Raw genomic sequence first — 15006 nt, 5'->3', positions numbered from 1 at the left:
AGTTGGAATAGTATAATTACAATTTCAACTCCAGTCTGTGCGGACACTAGGGAAGGTGTTGGATTTTAAATCCAACCCCCCCCCCCCCGCAAGTCGCTGTTCCGACTTGCAGAGTAATGGTTTGTGGAATCACAACACGGTTGTTGTAACAACCGCGTTGTGATTCCCTGCAGGGTAAAATATTAGTTGTAAACGCTGTTTACCCCTGTACCACCGCTGTAGGCGCCTTATACAGAAGGGCCACCAGAACTGCTGCCCAAAGCCAAACTACATCAGCATTCCCAGCAGGTACCACCAATCAAAGATGTCAAACTCTTTCTTTGAGTCTAAAGACAGCATCACTCTTGGTTCACTGTCAGCCTTTACCCTATCTAATCACAACTGCAGTAGCCGCAGATTTACCACGTCGCCGGTCCCGAGTTAAAGCCCGCCTGGTCTGGGTGGACCAAGCCTGCAATCACCCCTAGTAGTTGGGTGGCCAGAATGTTGGCCTGAATCTTACTTTCTGTATTCAGCAAAGAGATAGGCTGATATGAAGACCATCAATCCTCCGGTCTCCCTTCCTTAGGGATTACCACAATAGTGTAATAATTAGGGTCCAGAGGAAACTGTGCAGTCTTAAGTAGGGTTAAGTGCCATTTTTGAGTAGATAACTTAATTGAAAACAGCCTCAGCATTCACAAGGCTGTTCTCAGATGTAAGGTAAACTTCGACTAGTGAAAAAGAGGCAATGGGGTTCTGATTCATAGGGCCGTTTTCAGATGTAAATTTGATGTCAAAGTGCAAATGGCTCGATATTCTGATGCAAAGAATTCAAGAAACCGACCTTGCACTCAACTACCTTTTTACTCACGTTATATTATGCCGACAAAGGTTTAATATTACATGGGAGTACATTTCCTGCAAGAGGTGTGGTGTGGATATTCCGACCCGTGGCTTGGCTTCAAAGCTTGTGAACAACCACAAACATGGTTTTATGGGAATTAATGACCTCATCTTTACCCCGTCCCACCCTGGAAATGGTTTGAGATTGAGGGGCAGTTCTATCAGAATGCCACACAATACAGCACAGCACAATAACTTACATAACCGGGAGAGGGCAGGAATGTGCCATATTTAACATTATATAGCAAATTCCTGTCCCCTTCCTTGCACTAGCGCAGCATTTGCTGCCTAGCACCAATGTAGGCACCCTTGCACCATGGTGCAAATGTGCCTGCGTTGCAGACAGTATTGTTTTTGTGTAGGAAGGGACACCTGCCAGCGCAAAAACAATCCTGGGAGTCTTTTTCCTCTTTCTAAGTGTGCTGCAAAATGCAGCACATGCAGAAAGAGGAAAACATTAGAATAAATAAATATATTTCTCCTCGTTACGCCTCCCGTGGGAAGGCATAGCATTTTGACACATTCCCACGTCTGAAACTTATGGTAAATCTAGTAAGGCGCGAGGATCTATGAGTGGATGCATGGATACAGCCACGCTCCATTCATGGAACGCCTCTCTGGGGCAGAGTAATGCATGGCAGCGACTTGTGCTGCCTTGCGTTACTCCAGATTTTGTAAGCCATAGGATTCACGGGAGCGCGCGATCCAAGATGCCCGCCGCGTGAGGGTCTTGTGCTTTTTCGATCCGTTTTTGAGCTTCTAACGCTGATTTTCTGCCAGAAAAGCAATTTGGAGGAGGGCGCTGCTTCTGTGAAGGACTTACCTTTGTTATGGAGTGATTTTGGGGATTTATGCTCAGCAGAAGTGGGGGTCTTCTCCCTGGTTCCCGCTCCCTGCACAGTACAACCCAGCTCTCAGTCAAGGGGCGGAGTAAACTTCCAGGAAAGGGCCTGGCTTGGGTCTAGCAACTCCTCCAGCCCATTTTAGCTGCTGCACCAGACATTTCTTGCTTATTTTCAGTGCTTTTGCTTCTTAACATTTTATTTTGTGTCCACAATTATATTTCTACATCTTTTTACTTCAAAATGGAAAGCAAAGATTCTATCAATAATAAAAGGAGGTAGCAAGTTTCCCCTCCTCCTACTAAATCTAAAGTAGTAGAGTCTTCTGAGCCTTCACTATCATTAATATTGGAAGAAATTCAGGCTCTTCGCATTAATACTGATACTATTGCTTCTGAAGTTAAAAATGTGCGCAAAGAAATGGCAAGCCTGTCAATGAAAATATCGGATAATTCAATCAAATTACAGGATAATAAAGTCAAACTTGACGCTTTTGCTCCACTTTTTGCACAAATTTCACCTATGTGTTTAACATTATTGGATTTTGAAAATCGTAATAGACAATATCATCTGCGTATATTTAATTTACCTGAAGATGTTGAGGGAAATAACTGTAGATTATACTTAGAAAATGTATTGCCTGGTCTTTTACAAATTAAATTCTCAGAAAAAGAACCATCTTCCTACAAAACCGCGATAAATCATTTTTAAAATTCTTCGATATCACCATTTGGTCTTAATCAGAAAAGCGGCTAGAGAAATACCTTCCTTGATGTGAAATGGTCATAAAATATTTATTCATCAAGCCTTCGCCAAAGAAACTGTTTCAATTCGCAAAGAATTCACTGCACTTCGCCCCCAACTACGGAGTCTAGGCTATAAATATGGTCTCTTTGATCCATCGACGATGCGCATTTGGAAGGATAACTTCTCAAAATCGTTTCAGCACCCAGAAGATTTGAGACGTTTTCTGGATCATCAGACACAGCATTCAATGGATACTAATGACTCTGCTACATGATTTTCACCAGTTATGTATTTTCTGACATACTACTGAAATTTCTTTATAAAGGGCTCCAGCGGTTCTGGTCATGCTTGTAACGCTTGTGCACGTTTCACATTTCACATTTTTGTCCTCTGTTTGTCGTTTTTTCCATGTTCTTTCCTTTTTACTATCCTTCTTCCTTACTTGGAGCTACTTTTTTCCTTTCTTCTATTATGGCTAATACACATAATATTAAAATAGTTTCATTAATGTTAAAGGTTTGCGCCATCCAGTTAAGCGTACAGAGATTCTAGATTATCTAAGTAGTTGCAAAGCGGATGTTTGTTTTTTACAAGAGACTCATATTGATGATAACATTTTAGATTATATGAAGAAGAAATGGGTAGATACTATTGTCTCTTCTATTAATGGTAAAGAAAATGGTGTTGCTATTTTTTTTGCAAAAAAACTACACTGTCAAATTTTGCGTAAAACTTCTGACAATGATGTTAGATATATATTAGTTAAAATTAAAGTTCATGACTCATTTCTATTTTTATTAAATGTTTATGGCCCTACAGCGGATGACCCTGTTTTTTGGACTAATCTTACGACAGAGGTTCTGAAGGTCGGTAATGCTCCTTTAATTGTTGGAGGTGATTTTAATGTTACATATGACCTTTTATTAGATAGATTATCTCATACTACGTTTCACCCTTCTAAAGTTTATTTTTCTGGAAATCATTTATTCAAGCCACTAAGTTAGCTAGTATTTGGAAAATACATTTTCCTACAGAAAAAAGTTTTAAGTTTTTTCTCTAATCCTCACAATACCCATTCTAGAACTGATTGTTTATTGGTTTCCAGGCAACTAATTAGTTCAATAACTACTCCTTGTATTGGTAATATTGATATCTCAGATCATGCTATGATTTATTTGGTTTTAAATTTGGAATCAAATTTTACTAAACGATCTAGATGGCGAATGAACACTGGCATAATATTAAATGAGTATAACAAATCTAAACTTTTATACGCCATTCTAGAATTTTTTGTACTCAATCCTGAAGGTTGTACTTTTATGGTTAACATATGGGATGCCTTCAAAGCTTATATTAGAGGTGTATCTATATCTATTATGGCCTACGAAAATAAAACCTTTCATGCCAATGCTAAGAACCTTCAAACACAGATTGAAAAATTTGAACGACTTTTTATTACATCCAATAATCATCAATATAAATTTACGTTTCAAAAATTGCGTTATGAATTTAATGCACTCCTTAGTAAATGAGCAGGTATCCAGATCTCTAATGATAAAGCCATATTTTGTTTTAATGCCAATAAATCTGGTAGATTATTAGCTAATTATTTACGTATAAAAAAAGATGAAACTCAAATTACTTCAATTCTTGGTCCTCATTGTAACATTGCTCTTTCTCACAATGAAATTGTTAAAGAATTTTTGACTTTCTATTCTACATTATATATAAAAACCGGTTTTCAAGATGTTTCCTTAATTGATTCCTTCTTAAATTCCTGGAAATTGCCTAAAATTTCACATTCCAATAGAATTGGACTTGATGCGCCTATCACTAAAGATTAAATCTTACCAGCTATAAGATCCCTTAAAAAGAATAAATCTCCTGGTCCTGATGGGATTCCAGTGGAATTTTATAAAGAATTTCAGTTACACCTTTTACCTTTTTTATACCAACTATTTTCATTTTTTGGATCTACAGGAACTACCTCTGGTTCTTTTACAGAAGCTCTAAGTATAGTACTTCCAAAACCAGATAAAGATCCCACTCTTGTATCTAATTATCCTCCTATATCTCTAATTAGTCAAGATTGTAGATTATATGCTAAAATACTTGCTACTAGATGGTCCCCCATATTAGATTCTATTATTCAACCTGACCAGTCTGGTTTTATGAAGAATAGATGTTCTGCTAATAATACAAGAACTTTACTGCATATTATTGAACAAAGTCCTACTTTAACGTTACCATCTGGAATTCTAGCCTTAGATGCTGAAAAAGCATTTGATACAATCCATTGGCAATTTTTATTTTATACGCTATCCTCTTTTAATTTTGGAGATACTTTTATACGAATTATTTCAGTTCTTTATTTTGCCCCTACTGCTCGTTTATTTATTAATGGCCAAATATCAAATCAATTTTTGCTTTGTGGAGGTACACGACAAGGTTCCCCCTTTCACCTCTCTTATTCTTAATTGGCATTGAACCTTTTCTTGCCTCTATAGGAAAATGTGATAATTTTAAGGGACTCAATATTAAGGATGGTATTGTTAAAACACTTGCTTATTTCGGATGATGTACTTTTATTTGGTAGTTACCCTATATTGTCGTTCCCCTCATTAATAGATATTATAACAAATTATTCTACAGTATCGAGATACACTTTAAACACCAACAAAACAGATCATTTTCCTTTAAATGTTTATTACACTCCCGATATGTTGACATTATATGACAAAAGAATAAATTAAAAGATTGTGGAAATTTATTTTCCTCATCTATAAAATCAACAATAAATTTAAATTGTGATTTCATCTTAAATCATATTAAAAACAAAACGTCTAAATGGGCATCACTACATCTTTCATGGTGGGGTAGAATGGATTCCATTAAAATGACTATTGCTCCCAAAATCTTTCATACCCTTGCCATGCCCCCTAAACAATTTCCATTACGGTTTTATAAGGTTATTGATAAATTGTTATCAAAATTTTTATGGAATAACAAAGCTCCTCGTATCAGTTATAAAAACTTAAAAATACCTACACGTAATGCTGGATTTGGTATCCCAGACTTTTTTCTTTACCATAAAGCTTTTATTTTAAAACAAAGTTCATTATGGTTTAATCACTATTTTTTACAAGATTCTCCTGCATGGTTATGTATTGAGAAAACAATACTAAGTCCATTTCCATTGCCTGCTTTGATGTCTATGTCTAACAAGGCTACTCTGTTTCAAAAATCTGTTATTATTAAATCTACTAAAATGTTGTTTAATGATCTTGATTTAAGTTTTCTTGTTCTCATGAATAATATTGATGAATTATCCTTATGGTATAGTTGTGTTATTAAACTGAACAGAAGTATTACTTTCTGGTATTCATGGATTAAAGCTGGCATTTTTTATCTCACAGATCTCTATTCCAATACCACCTTTATCTCTTTTGAAAGTTAAAAGAAAACTTTTGTTTACATAACGCCGACCTTATTAAATATCAATATCTCTGCAATTCAATCTTAGATTCCTTTCCCAATGGTATTCCTTTGAATGTTACAGCTGATTTATCAATTTACATTCAAACGGTCAATAGTTCATCTCATGGGGTTACCATCCTATATAAAAAATTATCAGATACTTTAGGTAGCAATTTAGAGACGATACCCAATTTTTGGAACAAAGAACTTTCACTTTCTTTATCTATTGCCTCATGGAAGGATATTTGGAGCAGTAGTATATCTGGTTGGCTACCTGTTTTAATTTATCAAACTAATTCCTATATCCTATATAATTGTTTATGGACTCCGTCACGTTTATTTAAGGCTAACCTTATTCCCTCTGCAGATTGTTGGCATTGTAAATTACTTCCTGGTACATTACAACATATGCTGTTTGATTGTCCTTTGGTTTCTAAATTTTGGTCTGAAGTTTGGGATATCATAACAAAAATTTTCAAGCTTCATTCCGACATTTCCTATCAATTAATAATCTGTAAATGTGTTATTATATCTCAAGATCAATTTGATTTTGAACATAAACTCTTCAATTTCCTAATCTCAGCTGCGTTAATATCCATTACGTTTTGTTGGAAAGAGGTTTCTATATTATTTGTCAATTCATGGTGGTCGTGGTTTCTCTTTACTAGGAGAGGTGGTCAATTGTCTATGAAAGGGATTATTCATAATTCAAACGCTTATCAATCTTTAAGGACACCTATTGATATCTATTTATCCTCATAATGTTGTGTTCATAACTTTATTGGTGACTTTATTTCAAATAAGATCTTCTTCAAATACATTATTCTAGCTCTGTATACATCTTATGTAAAAGTTATTATATCTGTTCCCCCTTCCCTTCCTCCCCCTTACCTCTTTTATTTTCTTCTCATGATGTAGTATCTTAATACCTACTGTAATTTTGTATTATTGATGATTAATCTTTGACATGTTATTTAGGGATTTTTTGCTAATTAATAATGTTTTATGTAGTTGCTACTAAACAAAAAATTCAATACAATTATTTTGAACTCTGATTCTGTAAGCCATGCAGGCCATGCAAGGTTGCCTTGTGTGGCTTGATAAATCTGCCTTTTGTGTTGCGTTACCTTGCGTGGTGCAAAGGCAATGCAATACTTTGATAAATTTAAATTGATCCGAAATACATTACGACATGCGCACTCTACATCTGAGTGATGAGGGAATGTACGTATATAGCCAGAAGCTAAATAAACTACATACAGCCTGAGTGCAACTTAACCTCTGCATGATGTATACATGTATATTTATGTTCTTATGTAAATTATCAGCATTAAATCCATTAGAATTATATCGATATAACACTGTATAATGCACAGTGAAAACAACCCTGTGGCAATACAGGGCATACATTCTAGAAAAAGCAGACAAATAAATAATTACATAAACACAACAGCTTCCATTTTTTAAGTATGTCTCCATACTGAAGCCTCGTTGACACAGACACTCACATTTTGATCCTGACGAAGAGGTCCCGCTTGATGTTGATCGCGAACCTCCTTTCAGAGCGAATAGGGCTTTTGCCCTTCGAGTCAAAGGTACTGAGATGCGAGGGCGCTTCAGTGGGATGACTGCACGAAGTGGTGGCGGGACGCGACCATGATATTCAAACAAACTAGGGAAAAAAGGGACATTTGTTTTTTAGAACTTGGCAGTCAAAAGAAAACTCTAGATTATTTTGTCACAGATGGCTGTCTGTATTAGTAGAATACACACAGCATTGTAAGGGCCAACTTGCTTTAACAATTAGTGCAAATGTTCATTATGCCCTTGTGGGGGTGAAGAGTCACAGTTCTTCTTGTATATACCGTAATGACTACAAGCTCTGCCATGTTCAGGTATAACTGCACAGCATTCCGCACTGGGCCTCAGGGGAAGGTGAGAACTCTATTTGCTGGATTCATTATTATTTTTCTGTACCGCAGTATCACAGAAATTAATATATTCGAAAAACAATGAATGTGCATAAAGTGCTCTAATAATATTAATCTGCCACAAAGCAAAATGTGTACCCCAGCATGTGGAGTCATTCAGGTGTCATTTCTTAGTGCTAATATTTTTAGGCCTGTCCTTTGGGACAGACCAAAAGTTTAATTAAATCTCTTCTGGGTGGCTTCCCATCTTTCCCCATTCATGAGCACGTACCAGTGGACATTTTGGAATGCTTTTTATTATACTTTCTTATTGTTTGCGGTTTCAAGATGGCTGATGTGTTACATTCTTGAAACTGCTATAATAAACTACAGCAAAGGAAGTAAGCACTGGCAAAGCCAATAGCATTGAGGCTATGGCCTAACCTATTGGCTTTGTCGGTGCTTGTTATCATGATTCTTCACTTGCCATCCTGACTTGTTCATTTACGTGCATATTTAATAATCTTTCACACAATGCTAGGCGGCTAGCAAAATTGCTGTGCTGAGTTGCGTGAAAGGGGGCTCTTGCCTTACACTGGTGAACTGTGTGCTGCCTAGCGCCAACGCAGGTACCCGCTTTATGGGGATGCCTTCCTGCACAAAAACAATCCAAAGAGGCATATTACTCTTTCTATGCATGCAAGTGGAAGGAACAAGAAGAAATAAAGATATTTCTCCTCGTTATGTCTCATTGATGAAGGCGTAGCATTTTCATAGCTTTAGAAATCTAGGAATGTGTCAGATTCCATGGGTGGATGCATGGGATCGCCCATGCTCCTCCCATTGAGCATCTCCAAGCTTGAAATGTAACACACCGCTGCTGTAGAAGCTGCGCTGTGTTACATTTCTTTACAAAGCCATGCAAAGTGGCTACATATTTGCATTGTCATCACATGCCACATGCACAGGCTTGATAAATCTGGGCCTTGATTTTATTTTAGTTTGCTATGCAGATGACAATTAATAATTGGTTGATTAAACAATGAGTCAGGAAAATAATATAATTAAGCTAAAAAAGTTCAGTTACACTGTATGAAAACATGCCTTAACTAACTTCAGTTAGATTCCAACAATACAGAGCTGTCAGTTCTGGGTGGTTTTAATATCCTCTGGTCAATCATATGATAGCCCTCATAGCTTTGCTCACCTATCATGAATGTGCTTGTGTTTTATGTCCAGCAAGTCTGCATAAAATAACAGACACTTCCTCCCTTCACAAAACTCTGAGCTTGGCTTTAGTTGCTTCCACATGGAGTATAGTAATTCCTCTTGCTGCACCTGCCAAAATGACTATTTGGAAGTATATTTCGAGGGACCACATGGACGGCGGCTATTTTTCCATCCAACAGGGCATTAGATGAAATTGAACCACAAGTTTCCTCTCCTGAAGTAGCTCCTCCAATGGTAGAGACTGGCACTTTATTGAGGACACCACAACTGCTTTGGCAGAGAAGTCAGAAAGAAGTAAAACGTTCACCAACTGTATAGCGGGTGAGAGATTGGATTGATAGCATTGGCGGCTGACATCCACGGGGGGCATGGGCACGCACAAAATATTATAAAAAAATTAAATTAAAATAAAACTTACCTGATGCAACGTCCTCGCTCAGGACCTCCTCTTTAATGGAACTGATGCCGGAGCTCCCTTGCCCAATCCTGCCGCTGCTCACATGCACCATGTAAGCAGCACCAGGATTGGTGGAAGCGCCCTCACTCGGCGCTCCACAGTGCTCTGGAGGCCTGCACTTACTCTCAACCTTCAGACAGCTGAGTTTAAAGTGAAATGCGTATGCAAAACAGTCTTGACCCTGTTCCTCATGGGAACAGTCCAGCCCGAACTGCCAAGCCAGGTCTTACCTGGACTGGAAACAAGCATCCTTTCACCGGTTTTGGGGGTCCATCATCTTCTTGAGTTTGCTTTATTTGTCCTAAGTGTGCCAGGTATGCCCAGACGTGGTTCCCTTGATCACTTTGCCACTGGATTTAAGCTAGCCTGACCGATGAGGGGTGTTTCCCCAAAACCGGTCCCAGAAGGCTTGTTTCACAGTCCAGGGTAAACCTGGCTTGGCAGTACAGGCTGGACTGTTCCCATGAGGAACAGGGTCAAGAATGATTTGAACATGGCTGGGTCTGAATTGGGTGGCAAAATGAGCTAAAGAATGATAATGGATTCAATTCTGATCTGGGACTGGGGATGAGTGTCTGAAATGTTTCAGCGAGTGTCTGAAAAGTTTCAGCGCTCCGCCATCAGATCCTTGTGTTCACTTTAAACAGTGCCTTAGCCAGCCCACCACCTTCCCTGCTGCTAGGCTCGGGATGGGGGTGAATTTTTTTAATCTCTGGGGCTTTGGGGGGAATTTTAAGTGGGGCGAGGCTCCTCTGCTCCAATGGAGGAGCCGCCTCCGATTGAAAGTCAGACATTTCACTGGCAAAACTCTAATCCAGGCTATAAAACTGAACACATACAACATAAATATATGGATGAAAGTCGAGAATCATCGAAACAGAGGTGACACCTTTGCCTTTTTTTCTTTTTGTCAAGACAGGCGTCTGTTTCTTGTGTCCCTGAGAAATCCATCAAACGGGATAGTTAGTGCTCGTTAGAGGCACCATTGGTACCCTGAGGTCAGGGGACCCTTATTGGTCTCCCCGATCTGTAGTCTTGTGGGGTAACCCTCGCTGTGGAAGCCCTGGCCGGTTGCAGGTGTATAGTTTTATTGGAGGTAAAGAAGATACATTCAGGTTTGATGCCTACCAGCCTACAAAATAGAAATAAAAGCTCAACAGGTATGAGCAGAGTGAGGACCTTTGCGTTATTGTTTGTGTACTTGAATTGTTTGTAAGCATTATTTGTATAAGGTTTTCAATAAAGATGGCAAACATTGTAAAGTGTGTTCACTGGCGATGCTTCATGGTCAGCAGTGGTGCACTTGTCATTAGTGCTAGCCATAGCTGACTGTGAGCATATGTATGGATAAGAGGCTATAGCATTTGCAAGCTTTGAAGTTGGATGCGGTCTACAGAATTGAACAAAGACCGCCTAACCTCACTTTTTCCACACTCTCTTATTCTTTAATTACAAGACCTGTCTGAGGGGTACTACTCTTGGATTCTCACCAGAGTAGTCCCAATTAAATTGGGGCTGGCAACCACAATGCTTTCTGGAAAGAAGGCAGAGGATGTTCCTCACGTAAACCCTACTAAGGAGGGAAATTGTGCCCCAGCCTGGTTGGTTTGTTGAACCTTGGGGAATGAATGGCACAGACTGGCTGTCGGCTGCTGCCCAGGTAACAGTATTTCTTAATTTTACCTAGTACATCCTTCCAACTTCTCAGGCATCTTGAATACAGATATGAGTGACTAAAACTCCACGAGTGAGGAGCGGGTAACCAGAGCCTCTAGGACCCAGGTCACAAAATCCCATTTTATAGGACCAACAGCAACTAACACTAAATTGTGAGATAGGGTTTTCTTCTTAGCTGCAGTACTGCACTTCTCAAACTCAGAAGCACTGCTCATGTCATTTGCAGTTATTGTTACACTGTATTTTGTATGCTTGTTTCTGGTGTTTGAGATCAGAAGGCTCACGAAGAGTAGTGGATTGAGACCCTGAAAAACGTAACTTGCGTTTGGTGGGAGCACTGCTCTTTTAATCGGCTAGTGATAAAGAACAAGAGATGTTTGCAAACACTACTTAAACAGGCACCAGTTCACAGACACAATAACTGCATTGTCATTGTGCTTTAGTGTTCAGGTATTTGCAATTATTGAGTGATCGCAAACAGAATGTAGTGTTATTGCCAGGGGGTCTGGTTCTATTACTGTACTGTGCTGCATTATCATTGTATTGCATTCCGTAGAGTTATCCGTTTCAAAATAATATTAACTGACAACCTGGGGTGGCCATTCACATCTCTGATACCCCCTGCCACGAACCAATCCTACCCTTCATCCTTTGTGCGGGTCCTTGACTACACATGGTTTCCACAGAGTGTTTGTACAGTGTCCCCATTAATGGACAGGGGAATTCTCACTTTTGACATTGTATGTATAGGCATTTATATAGCGCACTACATACCCGGAGGGTCCCAAGGCGCTTCGACCGCTGCGAAACCCTTCCTGGCTTCCCTGAGAGATGGTCCCTTAATGGGTATCTCCAGGGTGAGACCAGGCATCCCCGGCGGTCTGGTGGGGCCGTTAGTGAAGATGAGGCAAGCTAATGCCCAGAGTTGCCGAGTGTGATCGCTGATCAGAGTGGGCACCGAGGCGAGAGAATTATCGAGTCCGCTGACCCTGGTCCAGAAACCTGCCGCACCGGGAATCGAACCCTGGTCCCGGGCCGTCCTCTGCTCTCGGGTCTGCCGCCTCTAACCAGTGAGCCACACATTGGTAGGCTTTCTGTGCCAGAGCAAGTTTCTTGGCAATGACCCTGGCAGAAAAGATGTTTCCAATGGACCGAAGGATGCTGGGTGAGAGACTCGGTACCTAAGACTCATGAAATTCACAAGAAAAGAAAATAAATATGGCCATAACGTAAGGAACAGGAGTTAAACATGCCATACGACCTTAGTTGAGTCTAGTTATCTTTGCCACTGCTTTTGACATAAGCAACCATAAACTGAACAACTAACACATTACCACATGCATAAAATGATAACTAACCTGCAAGGCAACTGTGTAATTCTTGAACACAGGCGTACTGCCAGTGGCAGCAGGTACACCACCAGAGCGCCGTGGGTTAAAGCGTAATTCTCAGACTTGGCAGCATTAATTGCAGGCAGCTGTCAGTACATATAGTTTCAGCATACTTGGCACATTATATTTCAATATATGAAACCTCCACGCTGAAGAGGAGTTACTTGTTAACAAGTTTTCTGCGCCACCGGCACATTTTGTAATTTATGCAAAATAACTTTTCACAGATGAATAAATGTTGCAATTCACTAAGAGGGAAAGCGATATATTCATTATTTTGGAAAACTCCTGGGGCCTTCGTTCTTGTTTGTAATACACTTGCTAATTACACGCTTGTGCTACGGTTCTAGACGCAGCTCATAGTCAATCAAACATCCTGTCAAACTGACTTCCCATTTAGAAACTGAATATGCAAAACGCATGGCGGTGAGATCTCAGTGATATCGCGTGATAAATTAAATGAGAAATGTTAGATTTCAGTACAAGTGTGTAGGGGACTCCTAGAACCGGGCATGAGTCGCATTGGGGCATAGGGTCGGAATGGCCATTCTGCCTCTCTGGCATTTCCCCAGTATGCTGCTGGCTTCCGTGACCTAGGCATGCCCCCTTAGCACCATATTAGTCACTACCACCTGCAGTGTGGGGCCAGATTGAACGCTTTAGCCACAACCGATGTTAGTGTCTGGCCAGGCCCTGATGGACTGATATGGTATTCACCAGAAGCAGGAGCGCCTATTTCTAAAGGCGCATTGCTGCTTTCTACCCTCTGGGCCTCATTTATGGGGACTTGGCGTAGGGCAGTTCCGCAAGTCTTCTTGCTGTGCTGCCCTACGCCAAAGTGAAAGGGCAGGAATGCACCCTATTTATTCCTGTCCTTTCCCCCTGTGGTGGTGCACAATTTGCTACCTAGCACCAATGCAGGTACCATTGCACACAGCCACGGCCGGCAGTGGGAGTACCTGAAGGGCGGTGACGTGGGGAGGGGCAGGGTGGGGGGTAGTAATGTATGGATTACGGAGTTTTACAGGTAAGTAAACATTTAAATAAAGAAAACGAATTTCGTTGCGCGCACTGCAGCGCCTTTGGGGATGCAGTGCACTCAACGAAATTCGTTTTATTTATTTAAATGTTTACTTACCTGGAAGCTCCGTAATCCATACATTACTGCCCCCCACCCTGCCCCTCCCCGTCCCCACGTCAATACCCTGCAGGTACTCCCACTGCCGGCAGTGGCTGATTGCACAATGGTGTCTGCATTGCATGCAGGATTGTTTTTTTAGTAGGAAGAGGCACCTTCCTGCACAAAGAGATGTTTTCCTCTTTCGATGCATGCTGCAGAATGCAGCACACATGGAAAGAGAATAAAATCAAGGAGAGATAAAAATATTTCTCCTTGTTACGCCTGGTCTGGGGTGGCGTAAGGTTTTGGTGCAGCCCCAGGTTTACGTGTTTATGTAAATCTGGGGCAGCGTCAAAATCCATGGGTGTTGCATGGGAAAATCCATTGCAACGCCCATGGAATGCCTCCCTGGCGCAGAGTACGGCAACACAGCTACTTGGCTTGCTTTGTCTTACTCCATATCTATGAAGCCATGCAAAGCCACACGAAGAGGCATTGCGTGCCTCATAGATATAGTTGAGAGGTATGGCCCACCCGAGCGTCAGAAAAAGTGATGCTCTCTTTGGTTTTATTGACAGCTGCAAGGTAGCCTCTGGCCAACTCCTGTCATCCCACCTCTCATACCTCACACATTGTAGCAATTATCTGCCAATATGGAGCACATTTCCGAAAAATGTAGCTACCTCACTAACTGCGAAGGATATAAAAAGAGTGGCTACCTTAGAGAAAAATAAGCATTGTGTCTCTAATATTTTCTAAATCACTCTCAAAAATTCTGCCATGCCCAAAGTGGATAAACAGAATTCTTCCAGAATGAAACTCCTCCTGAGGCAGCCACTTTGATGGAAAAACCTCTTGCAGAGAACTCCAATGGTGGTGAAATGCCCACTGTTTCCACTGACAGGGTGGCAGAGCATAGGTCTGCAACAGCGTTGGATCCGAAATTCTGCCACCTAGACTGTAATTGATCCTCCTTGTTTGATGGTATAACAGCTGACAACAAGGTTGTATCAGTTTCTCTGACAATAAATCAGGAACACTTTGCGTTTTAAACGTTTGATGGGACATTCACAAATACTTTTCCATTTCTGAGTTCAACCTAAGTTTGCAAAAAAAGCCATCTGAGGTCATAAAATCAAGATCGGCGGACATTTATGCGCACTGAACGAATGTAGGGCCTGATTTAGCCTGGCGGTCGATACTCCCTCATAAACGTGACAGATATCCTATCCACCTTATTACAAGTATATAATGCAGTTTTAATAAGCAG

At 40.4% G+C, this 15006-nt stretch overlaps 1 protein-coding gene across 3 annotated transcripts in view; it reads right to left on the bottom strand.

The window, feature by feature from the left end:
* The window catches only part of RALYL (RALY RNA binding protein like), a 1731499-nt gene that overhangs the window by 79782 nt on the left and 1636711 nt on the right, over positions 1–15006 (bottom strand). For all 3 annotated transcript variants that reach the window (XM_086965943.1, XM_086965944.1, XM_086965945.1), the window contains one exon: positions 7460–7623. In XM_086965943.1, coding sequence (XP_086822069.1) covers positions 7460–7623 — 164 coding nt within the window. The remainder of the gene's footprint in view (positions 1–7459; positions 7624–15006) is intronic.

This window comes from Lissotriton vulgaris, chromosome 4_1 (genome assembly GCF_964263255.1).
Source record: "Lissotriton vulgaris chromosome 4_1, aLisVul1.2, whole genome shotgun sequence".
In the NCBI taxonomy this organism is placed as follows: Eukaryota; Metazoa; Chordata; class Amphibia; order Caudata; family Salamandridae; genus Lissotriton; species Lissotriton vulgaris.
This window is presented reverse-complemented; position numbering and strand designations above follow the sequence as displayed.